Source organism: Festucalex cinctus, chromosome 9 (genome assembly GCF_051991245.1).
Source record: "Festucalex cinctus isolate MCC-2025b chromosome 9, RoL_Fcin_1.0, whole genome shotgun sequence".
Classification (NCBI taxonomy): Eukaryota; Metazoa; Chordata; class Actinopteri; order Syngnathiformes; family Syngnathidae; genus Festucalex; species Festucalex cinctus.
This window is the reverse complement of record NC_135419.1, coordinates 4,367,721-4,393,479: the sequence shown is the minus strand read 5'-3', so window position 1 is coordinate 4,393,479 and position 25,759 is coordinate 4,367,721. Positions and strand designations below refer to the sequence as shown.

General features: G+C 42.0%; 1 protein-coding gene across 2 annotated transcripts in view; it reads left to right on the top strand.

Moving 5' to 3' along the window:
• Positions 1-25,759, top strand: part of ppp2r2ba (protein phosphatase 2, regulatory subunit B, beta a) — a 41,245-nt gene that overhangs the window by 3,017 nt on the left and 12,469 nt on the right. Inside the window, exon 1 of one of the 2 annotated variants that reach the window (XM_077532244.1) lies at positions 16,126-16,655. The exons of the other annotated variant lie outside the window; for it this stretch is intronic. Coding sequence (XP_077388370.1) covers positions 16,586-16,655 — 70 coding nt within the window. The 5' untranslated portion in view covers positions 16,126-16,585. Of the gene's footprint in view, positions 1-16,125; positions 16,656-25,759 lie in introns of those variants that run through there. 2 annotated transcript variants of the gene reach the window in all.

Here is a 25,759-nt window from a genome sequence, read left to right as displayed (position 1 = left end):
GACTAAGAGTACTTTTTTTTTTATTAGTTTTTAAATGTCTTAACAGTCTTGGCCCAACTTATTTATCTGTCTTGCTTTTACCCTATTACCCCTCGCGGCTCCTGAGGTCTCCTGGCAGTGGGCTTTTAACTGTTCCTAAGGTGAAGACCAAGACACACGGTGAAGCTGCCTTTAGCCACTACGGTCCTCACCTATGGAATAGCCTGCCGGGGGGCATCAGGTCTGCAGAGAATGGTGATGTTTTTAAGAGGAGGCTTAAGACTTACTTTTTTAGTTTGGCATTTAATTTTTTCTTTTTATCACCCTTTATGTATTTAACTGCAGTATTTCAATCTATATTGTTTTGTAGCTTTGATTTTATTTATTTATTTATTTATTTATTTATTTATTTATTTATTTATTTATTTATTTTTTCTATAGTGTTTAAGTGTTTTCTTTTAGTGTTTAAATGCCTGTATTTGGTAGTTATTACATTTTTAGCTCCAATGTTTTCTCATGGGGGAGCCTCCACACTGAGAGGGATGGCTGGTTTTCATCCCGCTCACTGTGGAAGAACTCCTCCTGGGTGCCTTTCCTTACAGGGTACTTCTGTGCCCCGCCATGTTGTGGTTTTCGCGTGTCTGTATTGTTTTGGGTGTGTCTGTGGGTACGATCATGGGGATGTGGGGGGGAGGGGTGGCTTTTTCTTTGTATTGTATTATGGATGTTCAGCACTTTGAGTTGCATTTTGAATGTATGAAAGGTGCGAGATAAATAAAGTTTGATTGATTGATTGAGAAAATGGGCATCCACGCCAATATCTGGAACACCAGTTGTCATGTCTCACATTCACAATCAACCAAGCAAGTTCGGCCCCAGACTCAATTGGATCTGGTGGGTCATCAAAAATAGTGATGCATTACTCGACGACTACAATAGATGTGATGTAAGGAAGTTTTGTGATGAATGACTTTCATGGACATCCCACGTCCCACGCTCAGGGGGGATTCTGTTGGCATTTTTCTGGTATCATACATAGTTGTATTTATGTATTTATTTGTTTGTTTTACAATAGCCTTAACACTGGAACTGGCAGTAAGTAACGCTGGGACACTGATATATTAGTGTATTGACTTTCCGTCCGTGCTTAGGGTTGCATTCGATTGCATTTGCTATGGTGTAAAACTCCACTGGATTACCCTGAACGGTCGTTTTCCAGGAGCTTTTTTTTTTTTTTTTTCATCATATATAGTATTTGATCACAAGATAAATAGTGCAAGCTAGCGGCTGACTGGTGTGAATTGTGAAGTGTGTGACATGCTGTGTAATGCACGTGCATCATGAAATAAACAATCATTCTTTCAAGAGATAATACACTAATAATGTATCTTATTCTGAACGTTTAGACTACTCTGGAATCATGACCTCTGTTTTATATGGGTGAAATAAATGACTTGTATAGCTTCTATGTTCAATATTGTTAATATTACTGTGCCCCCTATGCATACTGGTGGATTTTTATGTGATTTTTTCCAATATTTTGAAAATATTTTTGTAATATCCTTTTTGGGTTGTCTTTTTTTTTTTATCCCTCTCTTTCTCTCTTCTCAGTTATCACCCGAAGAGCCTCTGCTTGTGTTAGTTTATTTTGCACTCTGACCTTTTGTTCCTGCACCTCCCTTTTCATATGCCATGCTGTGACTTTCTCCACAATTACAACACTATATTCATGATCTTCCCCACCATCCATCCATCGCTATCTATCTATCTATCTATCTATCTATCTATCTATCTATCTATCTATCTATCTATCTATCTATCTATCTATCTATCTATCTATCTATCTATCTATCTATCTATCTATCTATCTATCTATCTATCTATCTATGTACTAAACAGTGCACAAGGAATAGGTCCATCCAGAGTATTGGAAAAAAAGAGTATATAGGTGAACTGCTGTAAGATTAGATCTATCCATTCATTATCTATAGCGCTTATCCTGTGCAGTGGTGTGGAGCTGAAAGTACCCAATTGTATTATTATTATTATTTTTAAACATTTGAGTAAAGGTGATATAAGTGGCCCACAAAACAAGGCTCTACTGGAAAGCAGTTTTTCCCATCTCGCAAAATCATGATAATAAGTCAGGCAAATATAACATTAATGTCATATTGAAGACAATCAAGGAGATTGATTGTGTGGGATTTGTGGAAGGAGGGTTGTCATCACGCTTGCAGTGCACTAATGTAACTAACTACACATGATGTGATTTTAATGGGCTCAATCTGGTATCCAAATCCCATCAGGTGAATCTCATGAGGGAGCCGAATGTCCGTGAAAACACAACAACAATGTGCCGGCGTCTTTCTCTCACGGCACTCATCTGCAGTCTCACATTACCACAAACACTTCCTGCTCGGTCTCTTGCAGCGAGCCGACATGAAAACAAGGAATGATATGAGCAGTCACAGTATCAGAGTGACTCCCTTGGAGATCTTGTATTGTTACGATAAACACTGATGCAAGTTTTACTGTCTCTTTACTCGTCTTTCACAAAAGGTAAACAGTGGAAGTTTTTTTTTTTTAATCCTCTTATTGAAGTTGATGTTGCAGCTCAGCGTCGTGATCTTCTTTGTTCCAACATTGAGTGTGCTCCTCTCAGTAGCTTTATAGCGGGACAGAGAGGCTCCTTATCGAGCCGTACTGCTGAGCTTGACAAGCTGCAGCACAGACACCACTACTACTGGGAGTGAAAATTATATATAGAGCACCAGGATGTGCATTCCCGCTCCCTGCCCATCTGTCTCAGTGGTTTTATGAAAGGTCCTGATAGGGTGAGAGAGATAGGTTGCTCCTAACTGCTAGCTGGTTTTTGTTTTTGTTTTGTTTTCACCTGCGGGAAATGAGGAGCATGATAAACTTGTACAGTAATGGACAATTGTTTCAGTGCATCTTTACTTTCATAAGAAACAACTTTTGTTGAGAGTAATTTGAATTTAAGGGCAGCAAAGTGGATTATTGGTGGAATGAGTGGTCTGTCTCACAGTCATGCATGGTTCGATTCTTGGTTCGATTCTTGTGTGTGATATGTCCTCCACAAACAGGAAAAGAACTCTAGTGCAGACTCATAGTTGTCTCATAAGTGTGAATGATTGTATAAGTGCGTCCTGCAATTGGCTAGCGCCTAGTCCGGGGTGTACGCTGTCGCACGCCTGAAGTCAGCTGGGATAGATCACAGCTCATCCATGACCCTAATTAATTGGATCAATGATTTTGATTTACAGCTTGTACATTTGGACAGCTTAGTGGACTAGTGGTTAGCACGTCTACTTTACTGGTCTGAGGTTTGAACCTCAGCATGTTTGGTTCATTGAAGACTTTACCTGTATGTGTTAAACTATGAATATAAATTAATGGTCTGTAGAGGTTTACAATTGATTCGCAGCTAGTCCACCTCTCGCCCAGTCATCGTGGATAGGTGCCAAAACACAAGTCACAATGAAAACAAAACAAAGCAAAAAGTATCTCAAGGAATTTGTGGGGCAAATTTGCACCTCTTTAAATGCCCACGAAGAAATACATCTAGTATTCAGTACTGAATGTCATGACTGGGTCATGCCAGGGTTAAGTTTGGGTCATGCAAGGGTTATGTTTGGTTCATGACCGTGAGGTCAAGTGTCTGTTTTGAACTGATGTAAACGGCATCTAGTTTCAACCGGTCTTAACCTATGTGATGTCAGGAGCTATGTGATGTCAATAGTCATTAACCTCTATATCGGCCAATCAGATAATGCCATGTCAGTCCTGTTACCCACATGTCTAGCCACAACCAATCAGATCGATTCACTGTCTATTAGGGGTGTGAATTGCCTAGTACCTGACGATTCGATTCGTATCACGATTCACAGGTCACGATTCGATTCGATACCGATTAATCCCGATACGAATGGTCACGATTCGATACCGATTAATCCCGATACGAATTTATAAGTCGATTGTTGCGATTTTTTTTCATTCATATTTAGAAAATACTAATCAGTAAGCTTGTAGAGTGTAAGATTTATATGAAAATGTATTATTTATTTATCTGAAATTTCAGTCTTATAGAGGTTGTAATCTGTTTCATGTTTGAACAGCATTAAAATAAAAATATTAAGGCTTAATGTGCCGTTCATATAACATTCTTCCATGCTCAAGGTGTGAATCCTAAAAAAATAAATAAAAAAAATAATCGATTCTGCCGATTATTGAATCGATTCGAGAATCGCGCGATGTAGTATCGCGATATATCGCCGAATCGATTTTTTTTTAACACCCCTACTGTCTATATAAGCTGTCTGTTAAATATGTGTGTTTGTCTGATTATTTCCTCGGTTCCTCAGTGCATCTCCACAGCCCAAGGGGGCTTGGTGTCTCGTGATTCTCGATGAGTTCTCATCGTTTCTCATCTATTCAAGTTTGTTCTACGCCTCTCGATGTTATGTGAATAAATAGTTAAAATCTTTTTTGTGTCTGCATTTTGGGATCCAACCTCAGATCACAACACTGAAGGGCTGATGTTCGTAGTTAAATAGCAAAACACACAAACACAATATACCTTGCTGAGTAATTACTGATTAATAATAGGCCTAATAATAATAATAATAACAAATATTCCAAAACATTTGATGAGCATATGGCTACAGATGGCGGCTCACTTACTGAGATTCCTTGAGGATGAAATGGAAGGTGGGCTCAGCGTCACCTCTAGAAATTGAGACACATTGAGTGTCCTAACACAAGTTGGACACAAACCTAAACAGTACTTCTTTGAAACAAGCTCCTGAAAATAAAACCAAAAGTTTAATTTGAAGTGAGTTAATGTTGTCAGCCTACAAAACTCGCTATACCTACTGGTGCAATGGCAACATTCCATCTTGGATTTATAATGCTCCCCCCCCACCCCACCCATCCTTAACACCATTTTCAATCTGCCTCTGAAAATAGCCTTGCAAAGTCATCACTCCTCTGTTTGCACGGAATAACCTCAGTATAACAGGGTCGATACGGATCAAGAATAAAAACATGGCCTGCAGCAGGGACGACTACACATAGAAAGAATGCTCTTTTATTAGGATGTTGTGTCAGCACCATGGACAGGGTGTAGTGTGCGTTTTTGAGAGCACAAAGATATTACATCACCTTACATAGCAAAAACGGGCTACAAACATAGTATTGTATGATAATGGCGCAAATAATAGCTTTCCCCCCTCACCTTTGGATCAAAGTCAGCAAAAGCCCGATTTTCGGATGACTCTGCAATCTAGATTAGCCTGACTATTTTATCCTGTAGTGTGGAGTGTTGTTAGGTTGTGCTTGGAAAACAGTTGATGCCTGTAAATGTTAAACCTGTTTGATATTTACATCAACAAATCCAAAGCTCTCTTTGTCTCATGGCGATTGACATGATTGTGACTGAAGTTCTCTGGTTCACAAACTCAAAACAAAACTCAGTCTGCTTCATTTGTGGTACTGTATACGTTTAACAGTATGTTTCTTTCTTATTTGCATTGGTGTTCAACTGAACTGCATCACACGAGAGCTGTGAAATAGTAGAAGCACGTCTCAGTGTGATGCAGGGCACTGCAAGCAGCCATAATGTCCATCCATCCATCTTCTATACCGCTTACCCAGTTCAGGGTCGTGGGTAGCTGCAGCCTCTCCCTGCTCTGACTTTTAGCGAAAGGCAGACGAGTCCATATCATCTTTAGATGACCACAATAATATTGTTCAATTCATACCTAGTATTTTCTTTGTGAAGGTAAATGTTATGCTCGTTCTCGTATAAAATTATTTTGTGCACCACCATCAGTGATTTGCCCTTTTCTTCACTTGCCCCCTCCCACCCCAGATGGAAAGGATGACGCACCACACCATGAGTGGTATCATTACTCGGAGAGTCAATTCTGTCTGTCACCAGTGTATGATTCGTTTTTGAGTGCCACCTCATTTATTGGCAAGCAATAAAGAGAACAAGTGACGGCCACCTGCTGTGAAGTATTTTTTTTTAGTCACAAAATTTATGGAAACTCCTAAAATGCTCTATACTTGCGACTGTTTTAAGATTTATGCTATTCTATATTCGGTAGTCATAAAGATGCATCATTGTAAATGGTCTTACTTTACCACAGCAGATAACTGCTGTTTAATCGGAACATGTTTGAAATATCATGGTTGAAATACAATGACATCCACTACACACGTCCGCGGAGCTCAAAATCTCTCTGCCCCTGTGCCTCGATGGAATCCACCAAAATCACAGTCCACAACCTGCGCAGCAACTTAGACCTGTTTTTAGCTGGTCAAAATTCTACTCTAATTTCTGTCACCAAATTGTCAGGTGCGGCAAAGACGTGTAATAGAAAAACGCCTTCGGTCCACCGGAACACTCAGTGAGGTGCAATGTGGTCTGCCAAATTCCCAAACACGGTAAACAAGACTTTCCACAGCAAGAAAATGAAGATGTACCAGTTTTTACCCCGAGTGCACGTGCACCTGCTTACAAAAATAGGGCCCTTAATGTCAACCTGTTCCAAACAGTTGTAATTGTTGAACATTAAAAAATTGGGGTTGGATCAACCTATTATTTTTGTGTTTAACTAGAAAAAATGTATTATGCAGAAACTGTTTTAATGAGAATAAATACATGAATGAATGAATAAATAAATACAAATCATTAGCCTTTGATAAAGACAGTTCAAATTAATTTCCTCATGTTGATAATTAGTAATTACACATCAAATTTTTTTTTTTTTTTTAATTATAGTTTTCCAACCCTTTGAATCAAACATTTGTTTTTGTTGACCTTGCTTTGCACTAATTATTCAGCATCGATCTGACCAAATTGTTCTGTGGCCCTCTCAGCATAGAATTTATAAATTCTAATATAAAGCCAGAGTGCCCTGAAAAAAGCCACACAAGCATGGGGATAACCGGCTCAGCCAACAAAGAAAGGCCTGAGGCTCTAACCCAGGACCTCAGACTGTGAGGAAAACACACTAAGCGCATTTTACATCATGCTGCTGAGCAACGTCTTTTAACAATTATTCACTTTGTCTCACTATGATGTCCATATTCACTTTATTGTTTCATTGTAACTTGTAGCAATTGTTTAGGGCATACAGTGTTTAGACAAGCATATACATGGACACAGCCTCCCAAGAGAGCAATACATAGCACAAAAGTGATTTAGGTGACAGCACACATTGGGGGATATTTCACTGAGCCCATCTGGCCGACTCGAAAGTGCTACTGCGTCTATAGGCGAGATGTTCGGACAGAGAGAACTTAGTGGGGATGGATGTTGGGGGAGGGGAGGAGAAGATTTAAGGGGGCAAAGAGTTGAATGTTGGGCTTGGCTGTGGCACACTGAGCTGCCTCCTTCCATACCAAGCACTTGGCGCTGGCCTATTAACACCCACCTGCTTCCTCTTTTTCGAGCTTTTCTTTTACGTTGCTTAGACATATTTCTTATCTACACCGATCTCCATCTCTGCCTCGTCACCCTCTCTCTCTCTGTTCATTGACAAGCTTTTTGCCAGTCTTTCCGTTCATACGGAGGAGCTGATGGGATAGGGTCAGGGCCTCCAAGTTACCATAGTGATACCTTGTGTCCTGATGTCATTAGTATTGACAGTGTGCAACTGGGCCAAGCTGTTCTGGCTGGCTCTGGCCTTGTTTACTGGTTACACTCACTCACAATATTCATTTTGAGGTTTGTTCATGGCAACACGTGTTGTGGAAAAGTATTGGCTCTCTTGTCTTATTGTAACTTGCATTGATAATCAAACAAATGTAAATAAAATATATATTTTAAAAAAGATAATCTACTATTGTAAGTACTGGCCCTGTATTCCTAGATAGAGCAGCTGCACTCAAGTGTCAAAATTGGCACATTTTGATTTTGCCAAGCTGCATACATCAAAGGAAATACCAAACCTTGGTCTAGACTGCCTCTGTGTAGATTTAGATTGCACCTTACGGTATTCTTGCGCAATAACACATTACCTGACTCATCTCAGCCAGAATATGTCAATACCCTTTGTGTTTATGACCTCTAGTGTTTGCATATGAATACACCATCCTTGTCCCCAAGCCTCTTTATGCAGTGCTGAGCTCCCACGCCAGTCCTCAGCTGGCGGCTTTCTCCCCGTGTGTTGCCGGGCATCAGTTCCGCACTTATTGTGCGGTAGAGGCTGACTTAACATGAATCTATAATTGATACTGTCACATCACGTCTAACCGAATTGCTTCTGTAGTGCTCCCTCCACGCACGCACGCACAGTGTTGCCAAATAAAGTATACAGTAGGCTTACTTGTACAGTAGTGGTCGCATAGAAGTGGAATACATATTTCTGCCAGACGATGGTGCTCCAGGATCACTTAGTTTCTGAGCATCTGTCCCTCTTGCGACCCTATCTTATAAATAAATTCATCCTCACCGTTCTTCACATTTTGTAAACGAGTCCTTCCTTGGGACTTGCTCCCCAATTGTGTGTTTGAAGCTTATTGCTGAGGCAAGTTAATTAAACGCACTTGAGACATACAGACAGTTGACCTCAAGTCTCTCTCTCTCTCTCTCTCTCTCTCTCTCTCTCTCTCTCTCTCTCTCTCTCTCTCTCTCTCTCTCTCTCTCTCTCTCTCTCTCTCTCTCTCTCTCTCTCTCTCTGTACAGACAACTCAAGTGTGCGCCTCCACAAGGGGGCGCAAAATGACCATACAAACTTGTTTTGGGTTCATCCTATTTTGCCGTAGCTGCTCCTAGTGCTCCACTACTCCTCACAGCTTGTGGAACTTTAATAATGATAATCACTTATTTGTGTGAAGGACTGAGTTGCCTTGTGTACGAATTGTGCTACATAATTACATCTGGATTGCGTTGTCTTGCTTTTATATGGGAAGTATGAATATTGTTTGCTTGGCTGTATATTACGGTTTGTTACGAGATCTATGAAATAATGGGAAATCATTTTTTTCCCCTTTTCATTTTGATATGATTGTGATAGCACATGAGGCAATATTTTCCACAGACAGCCGTGATGACAAACCACAGATGGACAGGCCACTGCTGCGAGCAATTCTGTTCGCACTCTGCCATGTTTCAAGTAATCACTCCCCGAGGTGACTTTGCCACCGTGATCCCTCATGCCAGATCGATAACATGAGCAATAAAAATAAAATCCTTTCCCAATGAAAATCTGTCTCTTTAAATCCATGACATGTTTCTATTAAAACAAGTGCCATTCATCACTAGATGTGCTGATCAATCTTAAGCTCAAATTTCTGTTTATGTATGTATGTATGTTTGTATGCATGTATGGGTGGCACGGTGATCAAGTGGTTAGCACATCCGCCTTCCAATTCTGAGGACTCCGGTTCGAGTCCAAGCTCCGCCCTTCCTGGGTAGAGTTTGCATGTTCTTCCCGTGCCCGCGTGGGTCTTCTCTGGGTACTTCGGTCTCCTCCCACATTCCAAAGACATGCATGGCAGGTTAATTGGGTGCTCCGAATTGTCCCTAGGTGTGCTTGTGCGTATGGATGGTTGTTTGTCTCTGTGTGCCCTGCGATTGGCTGGCAACCAGTCCAGGGTGTCCCCCGCTTACTGCCCAGAGCCAGCTGAGATAGGCCCCAGCACCCCCCACGACCCTTGTGAGGAATAAGCGGTCAAGAAAATGTATGTATTGTGTCTGTGTGTGCGGATATATGTGCAAAATAAAGAGAGAAGTGTGGCTGGACAGCTTGCCACCCTGTGGGCACCCAAACTACAATCTATCCGTGATCCACGCTGGCAGCTGCTCTGCCAAATGGGATTTTCTTGGAGATTACAGCCTCTAAATGAGACACGCTCGCAAGTGTTTGCCTTTTTGTTGACAGAGTTCCTTGTGGACTATTGTAATAATGGTGTATGAGAGAGAGAGAGAGAGAGAGAGAGAGAGAGAGAGAGAATGTTGGGCTGAGGTGCGATGAGAACATGCTCTGTGGTCGCAAGGGGCTGGTTGGAACATGTCAGAATGGCTGCAGGGAAAACCTCTCTGGCAGCGTGTCGCCACTAAATGGGGATGTGGCAGCAGGCGTCACACACACTTTTAGCAGCATTACCTCATGTTACATACATACAAGTGGATTCTTCATTGCTCCGTTGAGAAAATCGATTTTCTGAATTTGTCTTTGTTCTTCAAGCAGAATTTAAATAAGAATTAAAGGGACGCTTGATTGAGATGAACATGGACACTTATATGAAAGGTCTCTATGTAAAAATCATGTCGGCACAAAAATTCACTCTTACTAAAAAAAAAAAAAAAAAAACTCAGCTGAGATTTAACGTATTTTATATGACCCTGTCAACGTCCCAAGAGGAAGGCGGCAAGCATCGTAATTGACCTTACCGTAAACCACGCCCGCATGACCTCGGAAATAAACTTCATCGGCATGTGCATTTTGCTGCGGACAAACAAAGCAATTCTGCTCCTGATGGTGCAATGTGTGGTTTATCCAAAGCCAAGAAAAAAATTAAAAATAAATCAAAATGGTTAAACGCTGTAATCACAAAGTTGGTTGTACCTGTAGAAACTTATGTCGGGTCACTTGTATCTCAAGTCATGACTGTACTTTGAAAACCTCTGTAAAGACACATATTTGTTTAAGATCTTATTTCATTTGATTGCAGAACAGAAAATGAGTGAGTCTTCATACTGCACTTTTTTTTTCCCCACATTAGAACTGTCCACGGTCCTGAATGTGATTGTGGGAGTTTTTTGCATGTCCATTCCTGTGCTGTATGGGGAGGTGGCTTTGTATTCACTCTCGAACCTGCTTAACCTACTTTCCACTTGGCCGTGTTTCATCCGTTCACAGAGATAAAAGTGCTGTCGTTTAAATATAGCATGCTTAACCAACATGCACAGTTTGTCGGCGTATTCTGAGACACACAAATGGTTCCGACTATTGTCTGTGCCTTTTGCCCTGAACGCGTCGCTGATCGTTTGACTGATGAAAGCTCGTTCCTCTGAGAACATGTACTTCATATTCAGCCCATTAACCCGACCGGCATAAAACATGCTGGGACACGTTTGGGCCTTTATTGAAATGAATATGAGCAACATAAAGACATTTTAAGATGTTAATTGTCCAATTATGTTGACAGCTGTTGGAGTGCATTGCAATGCCAATTGAGTTGCAGTTTCCTAGCAACCGGAGAGGTACAATGAAACGATTTTTTTTCTTCCCCATTAAATGGCACCGTTTCCACTCTGAATGTTCAGTGTATTTTTTTTCTTGTTCTCCAAATCTACAGTGTGCATGCATGCTTTTTCACCTTTAGGCTAATGTGTTTGTCAATTTACATCTTACTGCGAATATTTCATCAGTCTTGGTGGGTGCTTGAAGCCCAAAACGCTGGTACAATCTGTTCAATTGATGAATTCTGTCCCAGAGTGTTTCATCCTGAGCTAATGATTGTACATGCATTCTTTTCAATTAATTCACTATCAAGGGAGTTGGGGATGGGATTTTGGGGGAGGGGAAAGGAGAGTCAGGGGAAAAAGAAATCCAATCCTGCTGGTCTGAGGACTCTGAGCAGTGGAGCATTAGTCACATGCTGATGTAATTGGAATGGCAGCAAGAGTAAAGCCTGCTGGTTTGGGCACAGCCTGTAGGCTTGATTTAAAGCCCATATAGCAAAACTATGCACCCCTCCCTTTATATCTTTCTCCTCTTCTCCGTTTTCTTACTTCCCCCACCTCGACTCACACTGTTCATTCACCAGCTCCTGCCATGCATCTCCATCTGTACTCTATTAACACAACAGTATACTGTAGCGGTGCATCATCTATCTCGTTTAGAAGCTAACAAACTCCCCTTTTTGGTTACTTGCACCTTTAATACGATTGGCACACTTGGCTGAGCGTGCGCACGAGGGTTAGGTTTTAATGCTGAGTAAATATCTCCGGAGCAAAGTGCAAAGCCAGGACAGAGTGAGCAGGTGGATCCGGGCCAGGGTGCTCGCTCGCTGGGCTTTGCTGCTGCTCAGTCCCCTGACAGATGGACTGGCAGGGCAATCCTATTACATCCATGTGTTGAGCTGCTTTTAATGCCAGAGTGGGTTGCATAGTTTAATGGGCAGGCAGCGCATGTTTGCTGCTCCAATCTCATGCTACTGAATGATAATCGGACTCATTTGTTTAATAACACAGAGGAGATCTGTCACCTTGAAATCATGCAACAAACTGGAGGCGTTTTTACAATGATTAATCCACTAAAAAAAAAATTGCTATATTCTGTACTTTATGTTTTAAGTTTTTTTGACTCCTACTTTGGGAAGAAAATAACATTGATTTTTTTTTTTTATTATTTAAATGCAATACTCTGCAATATAATTCTGTTCTCTAATGGGATTAGGACAGAATGTACTTATAGGGGACACCTGGGATTTGTGGACTGTGACCTCTTGCTCTAGTTGTGCTTTAATTTTGAGTCAAGGTTTACTGAAGAAATACTGCATTTATTATAGTTAGTTGCAATCTTACAGACTGAGAAGTAGAAATTCAGACACAAAGGGGAAATCAAACCCCCCCCTCAAAAGAAATTCTCAACAATATGTTCTGTGCACCACCCCCAAACCGCCCCAATGTAAATGTGGCATTCTGATGAATATTGCATCTGTGGAATATGAATTAAGCAGCAAAATCCCCTCCGTATTTAACCATCTGAGGGGGCGGCCATTTTGCCACTTACTGTCGAGTGAAAATCCGTCCTTCTAGGATTTCGTGGTCATTTTTTCTGATTGCTAAAATGCCTGATTTTGCGGCCAATTTTTCTAAAAGTTGTGATAAAAGTTGCAATATTTTTCTTTCTTGCTCAAACACGTTTTCAAACATTTGCAACGTGACGTCATCTTTAGTAGACGTATCCATGGTTCTCCACGCTCACATCACGCGTATGTCCTGCGTGATATTCTGCACCGCGCCCGATATTGCTCGGTCTGCTTTGAATTTCGCGGTGGGCTTTGAAATCGGTGGCAAATTCCTCAATCATGGAATGGTGGGACTAGTACATTTGTCCCTATTGAAGTGACTGGTGAGCGTACATTGTACACCCTTGGCTTTTATATTGATAAAGTATATATGTCATTATTATTGTTGTCCCATGGTTGTTAAATTGATTTGTTGCAAGTCGATGAAATCTTGAGTGAATGTGGGCTATCAGTGTTGATATGCCCCCGCTTACATACGATGTGCACGTATGTTGCTTGGTATGCCGACAGCGCCCTTGCACCGGCATCCCCGAGTCAAGCAATTACCACACATCAAGGAAAGCAATTGGGCATGACTAAAATATCATTGCCCTGTGATTGTCCCTATACGTTTGGACTGGTAGAATCTAATTTAACCCACTTTGTCGAGGAGAATCGAGGACACGCTTTCCAATTTTCGCGTTCTCCCCCACCCTGAGCATTTTCTATAAGTGTGAAACGCAGCGGCCGGGGCCGTATACATGCGCTGTCACAGGTCTTTACCCAGCAGACATGCGCGGCAATGAGCAAGTGCGGGAGGGAGGGAGCAATGAGCCGTGGGATGCAGAACTTGCGGTCCTTCATGAGAAAATGGTTATCGATCTTAGGTCATGTAAGGGGGCCAATTTACCGGGGGCAGAGTTATTGTTCGGAGCCTTCCCTTTCGTCATTCTGTGCCGTCACTTTGTGAACTGGCTCAAGAGAAGTACAAAGGGGCGGGTGGAATCGATCAGAGGAAATCTGATTGAAATATATATGCATAAGTGCAGATGGAGACTGCATCGATCCAAGGCTTCGGCTCCAAGCTGCATTCCACCCTTTTTCCCTTTTGGCGATCACACATGCCCTTTAATTATCTGCCGCATACACCAAACCTCTCGCCTCACCTATAACCCCAAAAATGAACCGTCAAAGTGTTGCATTAATCGTCAAAACTGATTACAATTCCATTCATTTGTGCAGCTCAACTGTAACTCAGCCGACTTCTCAGAGGCAGAGGATCCCTATTGTCCTTGCGGATCCTGGTTAAATATTGATAGAGACGGGAAACAGCGCGGACCACTCAGTCAGATCCGGGAGGTCAAGGATGGGAGCGTTTTTCTTCAAATTTCATTAGGGGAGCAGAGGACTGTAGAGAGGGGAGCACACAACCTCACGATTCTCCTACAGCTTTCATTATCCTCTGCATGGATAATGCCCTGTAATGTATTCCAGTCAAGGTGCAGGTTGATGGTGTGTAAAATAGCATATGTAGCAAGGTGGTAGGAAGGTTTTTTTTTTTTTTTTTTTTTTCTTTTTTTGCACTGACAGTCTGCCTTCCTCACAGTCAGATTTCCATTAGAAGAAGTGGAGCAGAGGATGTGCAAATGGTCCTGTGGATTAGAGAGCTAATGCATTTAAGAGAGAGAGAGAGAGGGGGGGGGGGGTCTCCAATCCCCTTACTCCCACTGCTGCTGCTGTGCACTGGGGCACTGGGGGCTAGCACAAGGGGTGATACCTAGTCCCTTTGTGCAAACGGAGATTTAGGTTTAAGTGAGTAGATAAGAGCAGGGATGCGCACACTAATGCTTTTCTCACATGCACAAAGAGCCATCAAAGATTATGCTACGTCCAGGAGAAGGCACATTGCGTGTTATTAAACTGTAAATGAGATTTTTCTGTAAAGAGGCACAGACGGCTGCCCAACTAATCTAATTAATCAGCCAGTCTGGCCTCTTTAGTTTTTTTTTTCTTCTTCTCCGTGTGTGTTACACACTTCGTGTCCTGCAAAATCAGTCATACACGCCTCTGAATGAGTAGAGTGTGTCTCTTAAGAAAAGAAAAAATAGCAAAAAGCTTGTACTCTGTTACTAATGAACTTAAAGGAGGCAGGACCCAAATGCAGGGAGCAACAAAAACAAGGCAGGGATGCAGTCAAAAGAAATGGAATTTAATAATTAAGAAAAAAAGGCAAACAAGGTACTTTGGAAAAATAAAAATGAGCAAGGTCAAAAACAAACTCGACAAGGACTGAACGAAAGCAGGGAACTAATGCTGCATTCGAGGATAGTCGGAAGTCGGAAATATCCGAGTTGAAACTTCCCACTTCCGACCTCAAAGCGTTCGAGGTGAAAGTAAACAATCAAAATGGCGGATAGTGATAAATTGGTTTTTTATTTTGGTCCTCAAATCTCAATTTGACCTCCGGAAAACGTACTTTTTTTTGGCAATTTTGCTTCATTTATTGTTTTAATCTTATTTCATAAGTCTTCCATACAGTTAAGTATTTTACCTTATAATTTCATGCAGGGAGATAGCGGCAATACTGTCACGTACGTTGCGTTACACGAAGTTATGGTGAATATTTATGAATGAAGAAAGCTATCTAATTTTATACTCGAGTAAATTGTGTTTTGCCATTCAGAGTGACGTCACATTGTAGTCCGCCGGTGAAGTCGGGGTCCTTGTTTTTTTTTCCGACTTCGCGAGTGGAATTTCCGAGTTCAGGGGGCGTTCCCGGACGCACTTCCTGGTTTGAACTCGGATATTTCCGACTTCCGACTATCCTCGAATGCAGCATGAATACACATGGTAACAAGACAACAAGAGACACCTGGGCAAGACACAAGATGCTTGGGGGGGGGGGGGGGGGGGGGGGGGGGGGCTGATTGGTCAACACACAAGGGAAGACACAATCAGGTGGACGTGGTTAGACATAAGGAGACAAGGGAAGAAACGAGGAATACATGACAAACACCCAAAAGAATGCAAAATCCCAACCCCACAGAAACATGACAAGATGCCCCTGCAAAGGAGTGGAGGGAATTTTATAACGGGGTTTAAGAGGCAAACTGCTACCAGATCATAAAGATGCTGTCATTTTAACACGCGCAATCGTGACTCTATAGTGGTCAACAGCATATTAGATCACATTTGCAGCGTATTCCCAGCCTGCATGGGAGGGGCCCTCCTCTGCTGAAGTGCGGAGGCGGCAGCAGCAGCAGCAGCGTGCGTGCGTGCGTGCGTGTATGTGCATGCACAGTGAGTCAGCTCCGTGAACGAGAACAAGGCGAGCGCGTTCGATTGGGAGGATTTGCAACGGAACCACCGTAGAGGCGGCGAGCAAGCTGCGTTGACGCATAATCCCGCCCGCCCAGCCGGCTCTGCATGGGAGGGGGCAGCAGAGCCATCGTAGACCTCAAAGTCAAATCCTGGAGGAGAGATTTACGACTCATGCGCCGGTGCACCTTCTCTTGACATTTTCCTCTTTTCTTTTGGTCGCGCATCATTCATTGGACGTGACGCAGAGGACGACATTTTAAAAGCATTTCGATTGAAGAAGAAGGAAAAAAAAACTATTAAAAAACTATTAGAAGCGCCACCGGGCACCGTTTGATGCGTTTTGACGTGAGGGGGGACATCACCTGAGTGAGTTGACTTTTGATCGCAGTCGTTCCAACCGCAGATCAGAAGCAATGACAAGCGCCCCGCTGGTTCCACGGCCCGCCTGCTGACGGTACCGGGCCAGGATGGGAGAGAGGTCTGCCGCTGTCAGGATCTCGAAGCAGCCGATTTATCAATGGAGGAGGAGAGCGACACCCGCAAAATTAACAGCAGCTTTCTTCGCGACCACAACTATGCAACAGAAGGTATATTTAATTTCAAGATTACACAGCGCGTGGTTCTTTCCAATCAGCGGGACTGATGAATGAATCAATTAGAACATTTATGACTTTAATGTAATGACACGAGGTTCAGGGAGTTGCCTGGTGTTGGATTGGAGATGATGATGTGCAGTCCTGGCAGGTTATTTTAGGACGAGCTGGGCTTTAATCTGGGTGGACAACAGCCTAAGCAAATAAACCTTCCAATCAGTCCATTGTGAACACGCGATTACGTTAAAGCGCCTGAAAAAAAAGTGACATTTTTAGGCAAGAAAAAATGAAAGTGTAAATTTGTTCCAACTACTGATACGGATGGATGGATATCATCTTTTAGCCTGTCCATTGCTTCAGAGTAGATATAATAGAATGGAGAACATTGACATCATTTTGCTTTTATTCAATTTAAACCAATAAATGTCAAATCTCTCTGTCTCTCTCTCTATCTGTCTCTCTCTTTCTCTTTCTCTATCACTGACCAATAATTGGTGTTCCTTCGTGTGTGTGCGTGTTATCCTCGCTGATCAGCCTCTTGATTTTCTGCCAGGTTAGCTGGTTGACGGTTAATAGTTCCCTCATGTTCCACCAATCACTTGGGCAAGCTGCTTGCTCAACATAAAAACAATTTATTTAAATTCAGCTAAAGACATTCATTAATTAATCAAAAAGGTTCGTCATGTTAGGTCTGTGTTGCCTCGATAGTATAAGTAATTATGTATGCTAATTGGTTTGTACATTTTGATGGCTGAGGTGGGAGGGGTGAGATAATAACAATAATAACTTTAACTTGCAGCAATTAACTAAATGGGCCATATTGTCATGCTTCATTTTCAATTGTGTTTTTGAAGTTCTTCTACACTGTAGCTCACGTTACATATATGCGTTACCTGCAAAATTTTCACGTTTTCAATTGATGACAACACACTGCAGCTTCTTACAATTTTTCATTTTAAATACACGATGTGTAGAATTTTTTGCCATCTAGTGGTGACTAATAGAATGCAATGTCCTAACTTCGAAGCGTGCACACTACGGTGCCTCAGAGAGACCACACTTAGCAAGCCGATCACTAATTACTATATTCGCGAAGTTCTTCTCCTTCGGGTAGCAGTTGGAGAAAGATGGCAGCGAAACATGTCAGCCTGTCGACTGATGATGACATCACCTTTGCTGAGGAAGTAGGTAACGACCAATCATGGCTCAGTTTGCTCACCAAACCCTGAAAACAGCTGAGCCATGATTGGTCATTACCTCCTCAGTACAGGTGATGTCATCTTCAGTCGACAGCAAGTGAAAAAAAAAAAATCAAAAAACTTTTTAAAGGTATTAATTTCACGTGAAAAATAATGTTATCAAATTTATGCTGGGCAAAATACTAACTTTTAACTGCTAAAATTGGTTCAATGAGTCAAGTATCCCTTTTAATAGGAAACGAAAAATGCACTGATCTGTCATCAATGTCTTACAAATGCAATTATGCCATCTAGTGGCAGAAAAATGACCTTAATACAAATCAATCACACTTGTTTTTTACAGTACAATACAACTTTTTTAAATTTTTAACTAATTTTTATAACTTATGAAATTACTGTATCAGTGACTAAAAGATGCTGCCATATTTCTATTTAACAATTTTTCCACTGTTATGTTTACAAGAGTATGAAAACATTTTTATTGTACATATATATACAATTTGCTATTAATTGTTTTAACTGTTGAATTAATGTGATTAATTATGATTAAAAAATGTAATCGCCCGACACCCCTAAATAGAAAATATTATTAAAATTAATCATGTTTTTTTTAAAATGAATGAAAATTGATAAATCAAAAAATTCTACACTGTCCCTTTAAATACAGCATAAGTAAATTTAGGATCATTGTGAGTTTGGTGCATTTTTGATCAATGGGTTTTGTTGCTGGTTGTATCAGAGGCCACGCTGAGGCTACAGCAGTGGCAATGGTTGAAATGCAGCATCACGTTCATGTGAATGTAGTTGAGTACCAGCTAACTGAGCTCCCACATGCACACAGAGCATAAGTGTGTGAAGTGGGGGGTTGATGTGATGGATATCTTTGTTTGCGCTGAGATGGAAAAACTGGAGCTTCTTCCACTCGGTGTTTGCATCTGACGCCTTCAAACGAGCCGCAGTCTTTTCCTTGTTGTCCCGAGAAAGTGGATGAGAAGGACACAGGTTGTAAACGACTGGCCAGCCTGTGGCCCATCTGTGCTTTTCAAGCACGCCAAGCCTACTTTTGTTACATTTTATTGCTTTCAATTTACGATCGTCACAGCTCATATATCACCAGTGGGTGTGTATGCGTCTATTTGCCCTTTGCTTGCTTTCCCTAAGTGATATGAAGTCAGACTACGGCCAAAGACGACCAGAGCAGGTGTCTGGGTCGACATCCCATCCTCATGATTCACACACATGTTCCATCGGACCACACGCATACACATGGAGATGGACAGGTCTCTGATGAGTGGTAAGCGAGCTTGTGGGGGATGCCCCCCCCCCCCCCCCCCCCCCACCCCTCCCGTCCCCAGCAGCTAGTGCTTGCCCAGAGAAGCAGGAGCCTGTAATGATGTCACATTTTAATGATGTCAATGGCACTGACCTTTGCCTTGCACCAATCCCATGCCTGGCTGAGTGTGTGGGCAGTTACACTGATGAGACGACATGTCAGTAACTGCACGTTCGCAGTCACTTTAGGCGCCAGCCGTCAGAACGTCGCCATTATTTCAATGGAGGAAGATGACATTATGGTCTCGTTTGCCAAATTCAGCAGCAGCAGCCACCTGCAGATGACACATCCATCGCTAATGGCGCCTGGATGGGATTCATGACTGCATGTCTGGATGTTAATGTGCACACTGACTTTTTTTTTTTCCATGTTCATTCGGTCGTCTTCCCGATTCAACGTCTTATCATCATTGCTCTCTCTCTCTCTCTTTTTTTTTTTTTTTTTAACATGTATGTGTGCATATGTGTGCGTGCAAATACGTGTAAATTCATACTCATTAATTCACCTAAAACCTAATAAAAATCCCATTACCCTTCACCTTAACCAGATACTTCAGAGTCTCGCCAGAGTCGTGAGGGTCAAACGGTCAGGAGACCAGAGAAAAGGTCAGAAAAGATAAAAAGAAAAGAAGGACAAATCAAAGTAAAATCCAGCACCAACCAAACACTTCCTGCCTTCCACATGGTTACAAAATCAGAGTCTTACGCCAACCCCAGAAGCCTCTAAATTCCAACAAAGGAAAGAGATCTCAAGAGAGCAGAGGAAAAACTAAAGACAGGAAGGAGATAAAGCAGAGTGAGATCCACAGACACCAGCACTCACTGATTCAACGAGCAGTGGGAGGGAGAGGCCAATTCTGTTTGAATTTCAGTAGATGTGCATGTCAATGTGCACACTGACTTAATGTTGTGCTCCCACAACACAGACCAGTGATCAATTTCATACTCTCGAGTCTCGACCAAAGGGTTAAAAAAATAAAAAAAAAAAAAAATAAATAAAAGAGATCTAAATAGCTTCTATGCTGTAAAGCAGGACTTTAACCCAATGTCTTCCTTGGTATTGATTTTTGCTCCTTTACGGAACAATGACCTGACGATGTCATGGTAGGACGCGTATACATTTCCACCATCTCTCCCCCTGCCCTACTTTCTCTCCTTTTCACAGCTTATTCATACGACTACAAGGCGGTGTGTGATGCGAAGCCGTCGTCTGACTGGAATATTGAGGCGGACCGCGTATCAGAGAGCTCCCAATCTTTATTGCTCCCGCTTGTGAACGCAGAAGCAAGCTCAGCTTGCCTGTGCCAAAGCAAACGGCCCGGGGCTACACTTTAGGACGCCGGCATGAAAAGACTTTAGTCCACCATACCCCCGGGTCCCATCCATTATTCACCACCAAACGTTCATAACACCTCGCCTCGCCACGTAGTGCCAGTCGAGTAAGGGGGTGATTGGGAATGGGGGCTTCATGGCAAGCTGAGAACTTGGGGGGGGAGAAAGTCGCACTCCTTACCAGCAGCTGCTTTCTTGCCCTGATTAGCTTCTTATTAAGTCTGCACCCCCATGAAAATTTAATGAGAATTTATGCAAGTGTACCCGAGGCTCATGTGTATATATATTTTTTTCTCAGCTATTCTGCGGTTTCCTGGTCAGCTATTTGTGATTATTTCAGAAAGCTGAGCAAGGTTTGACCTCTGAACTCCACTATTGGATGCATTAGTACATTTTGATTAGCAGATCACCGTGTCCGCTATTTATATTCTGGTGATTATGTCAATGTGGAAACATGATGTGCGGACTCTCGCAGGCATCTCGCCTTTGATTTCTTCGCCCTTGAAAACAGGATGAAAGCGAGAGGCGGCTTTTGTTTTGTTGGTGGATTAAAATTCACCGTATCACCCCCCCCCCCCCCCCCTCTAATTTCCATGCAAAATCATTAAAAAAAAAAGGTTTGGAAAAGCCTTTTAGTGTTTGATGTGTGCCTAAAATTATCGCCGACTTCATTCTGACGTCTGTCCTGTGTTGTGTCTGCAGTCGTTTGCCGTGTGCTAATGAAGTTTGAGAAATGAGGCAGTGACACCTATTTCACCCGACCCTCTCTGGAGCGTGGAGATGCCCAACATACACCACACACACACACACATACACACGCACACACAAAAGGACAAAAGACGGCGTCTCGCTCTCATGGGGCCGATGGAGGAGAAACCAGGTTAATTAGCTTGTTCACATCAGATCTTTACAAAGAGTCATGCTCCCCTCATGAAAAGAGCTGCTTTATGCTCTTTGGCTTTGTGTGGAGCTCATAAAGCGTAATAAAGCGCTTAATCGTACGGCTGCCACACCAGTCGGTTAGCAGCAGGGTTTGTTCAAAGTTTGAATTGATCTCTATTGTAATGTGGCTGTGAATGGAGGCTGTGATCAACTGTTTATTGTGGACAGAAAAGCGATGAATTAGCGCTTAATATGTTGCATGTGTGATACAGTGGAACCTTAAAGGCCAAACCAGGAGACTGTTCGACTTCTAATCTTGGATGTTCTTAGGCACATGGGAATTCCATGGCTTTAAGGCAGTTTTAGAAACATAATGGTGGCCATACAAATTATTGAAACACAATTTGGACATTTTCACTTAGGGGTGTACTCACTTCTGTTGCCAACAGTTTAGACTTTCAACCAGTATTGGGTATGCCTTCCTCTAATGTCAGTAGAAAATGGTCCACGTCCCCACAACCCTAAATAGATTAAACGGAATAGAACATGGACAAATGGATACTTCATAGAAGCTTGTTGTGCTGAATATTCTGAATGTCTGTTTTGATGTCATTGTTAGTCCACACCAGACCAAACGCTCAATTAATAGACTACTGTGCCCATCCCGACTTTTAATTTTAATGACTGATGAGAAGGGCCATGCTAACATCAACAAAACAGTCCAGCTTTTTATTACAAGTGTAGCGCAGGTGCAGCTAGCTGCTAATGTTACCTGGATGTTAAATGTTAACACGTGTTTTCAGTCTCTACATCAGGTGTCTCTTTTACACTACGAGAGCTGGTTTGAAAGCAAATGAGTGTTACTTACTTGTATGTATATATTTTTAAATTCATGACTAATAACCAGAGGCGGGCATTTTACATTTTTCTGGTTCGTCATTCGACATTTGTCAGCCCTGAGCACCCTTTTATTTATTTATTTATTTATTTATTTATTTATTTATTTATTTATAGCAAACCTTAATGTGACCGTCGGCCCGTTGTTTTATGTCGTCGCTTTGTCACAACCATTTTAGGCCTGACATACTGCGGTGGGGAGTCGCCACCCGCACACTGCGCTGATCAGACTTGTGGCCAGACAGTTGCAGAAAAACTTCATTGCAGATAAATACAGAAAACAAACTGACATTGACCCAAACATTTGACAATTACTCATAACTATTTCTTCACTGCGGCGCCAGGACAAACACCATGAGGCGGGCAAGACTATTAATAATTTAACACAGGATTTTGTTGTCATATTTATTCTGTGTATTTAACCAACGTCCACAGTTTATTAGCCTGCCATTAAAAGAAAAAAAAAAGTTTCTTGTCCGTACTCGGAGAAACGGGTGTCCATCGGCGACGGATCGACAGGCACCACATCCGTCACCACTGACAAACTGCCCACCTGTGCTAATAACATCTACTTGTCGTATTTCTCAACTCACAGAACATAATGTATTTTTCTGCTATTGTGTTAATTGGTCATAAAAAGCAGGAATTTTGAACAGAATGTTTATTTAAAAAAAAAAAAAAAAAAAAAAACACCAAGAAACTTCATACTTGACCAGAGATTGGACCTAAATTTGGCCCGTGAATATTGGTTGACAAGGGGTGGTGTGGGGTGGGGTAGGTGGTACTGGGGTTGATGGACTGGATCCTGATACGAGTCAATTTCGGTCTGGAATGGAATGGCCATTCTGAAAACTGGACGAGCGACCTCTTACCACAAATCTACTCCTGCGTAGCTCAATTGCCAAATGGTTCTTACCGATTTGGTCCACGACACGCACCAGATTTTCAGGTTACCGAACAGTGTCCTGTTTTCATATTTGGCAACAAAACTCAGAGAACCATTTCTGGTTTGAATTAACATGGAAGCCAGTTTTGTGGAATCAGAGCCTTCCTGCTTTAACTAACTGACAAACTGCTTTTCCCCAAAATTTTGGCCAATTTCTGAATTGCGTAACCTTTTGGGTCTTTCAAATTTGGAGGTGCCCTCCTGTGCCTCTTGTTAGTTAGGAAAAGAAGATGACACGCATACTGTTGGTCGTCATAGTGAAAGGAAAGAGAGCGTGACGTGAACGATCCCCATGAGTCTGATCCTTTGACGTAGGCAGCTCAACACAAGTGCTTTAATCCTTTTCCTCGTCTAAAACAAAGCATTCACGCAACTCCATGTTGCTCTCTATAATTACAAGAATCACTTTCCGTGCGTCTCCCACATCAACAGCACCTCCTGCGGTGAGACGGGCTCAAACCTGACCCCGGTTCGTGTTCCACCCTTGAGTGGCTTTCGGAGGGAGGCGCTGTCTCGAGGTGAGCCAGGGTGCGCCTATTTTCGTCTGTACCAACGAGAGGATCTGTGCGATCATTTATTGACCTACTTAGTGCAGCAACACCTCCGCCCATACCAGATCAGTCTTCCCCCCTCCCTCCTCTCTATCACTAACAATTCTCTTAGTGTGGCGTCCCTCTCAGTTTGCTTGACGGATGCTGCATACACCGGCGTCTATAAATACATTCAATATCCCAGCACCCCGCTTGTTTTCCTGGCTCCCGATTGCATTTCAGAATCAATAATACATATCTATATTTCCATCGGGTTAGTCGGAGTCTCCGTTCCATGTTGAATGGTAGGCAGGTTTTAGACTGGTGAATGGAAACAAGCAAGAGATTTATAGCAGCTCATCACGTCACAGCGGCAGGCCAAGCACGTTGTGCGATTACTTGGTGATGGATGTGCCTGACGTCAAGCAAGAAGCACTGACCTGTCCATGTCAGACCTGGCTGGACACAATTGATGGCCTTTATCTCATTATGGTGTGCTCTGAACCACACGTGTTTACGTGTGTGTGTGTACAGTGTATACGTAATTACATGTGAGCTTCAGAAGCACCAGCATGCTGTTAATCTCCCATGGACATACAGATGATTACAGATTGGAATACATTGACATGGAATTGATTTTTTTTATGATTGAAAAATAGGAAAATAAATAAAAATGGGAAAAAATGAACAAGGTGTAGGAAGTTAAGCCCAACGTTTGGGACTTGCGTGGTTGGCTGGGGATCATTCAATTTTCAATTCGATTCAAAAATTTTATTTCATTCTTTAAAAGAAAAATAATAATAAAGGGGATAGAAAAGAAGTAAAACTTGTGATGTCTGCTCCTAATCAACACAAAATAAATGACAGCAAACAGTCAAGACGCTTTCAAAGTAACAACAAAATAATTCACCTTGTGCTAAATATATTTTTCTAGTAGTTGTGCTTTTATACATTAAAAAAATATACAAATAGACTGGGATGATTTGGTTTTACTATAATCCAGATTGTTCAACAAACTGACACCTTGAGTTGAAATAAATCGTTCTTTTTGTTTTGTTCTGTATTTAGATTTGGAAAAAAAAACAAACATCTGTGCCTCTTAATTTGTACTCACTTCCCCTTTTTTCTTTCATTTGCATGTTAATTGGTAAAATTTCATGATGGGTTTTATACATTATTTGAAGGCGGTTAAACTCCATCAATTCATTCAATTTTAAAGTTTGTAGTTGTAAAAATGTTGGATTCGTGTGGTCTCTGTATCCACCACCGAAAATAACACGAATTGCATGTTCCTATAAAAGAAAGAGTTCAGTGTAGATTTTGGCTGCACACCCCCACAAAATACATCCTCTTAAGATTCGGGTTGTGAGGGGACAGAATATGGCCATTCAGCAAATAAAAATCATCTTTCATTTAAGATTTGACACAGCATAAATCATTTTGGGCTTCAGCCAATCAAATAGAAATTCCATCAGTGCCAGAGCCAGAATGAGTCTTGTCTGCTTTGAATACATTTGCATGCGGCGGGTGGAAAAAATCTCATTTCATCCTTTGAGTTTCGGCTTCACTGACTTTTTGCTATCTGCTCGCTCTGTGAAATGACGGAAGGACGTATTGGTGTGTAAACTTGCTAAATGGCTTCCATCAATTACTGTTTCTCCTCAGCGACTTAATGGGTTAATGATGAGGAGGAGCGGGGGGAAGACCGAGGAGTGAGTTTAAAGGGGTTGAAAAGAAAACCTTGAATGCTAAATGTTATCTGCTAAGCCGATTCATGCGCCAATGCGTTTGGCCTGATTGGGGCGTGTGCGTGAGTGAGGTGGAGACCTCCAGATGCACAAAGAGGGGGCTGCATTTTGTGCCACGCGTGCTGTACATCAGTGACTGGTTGGCCTTTTGGCAAAATGTTATTAGTTTCCTGATTGAAATGTGATTGGGCCCGGCCACCACCTCATGTCCACTCCGAATAGGCTTTAACAA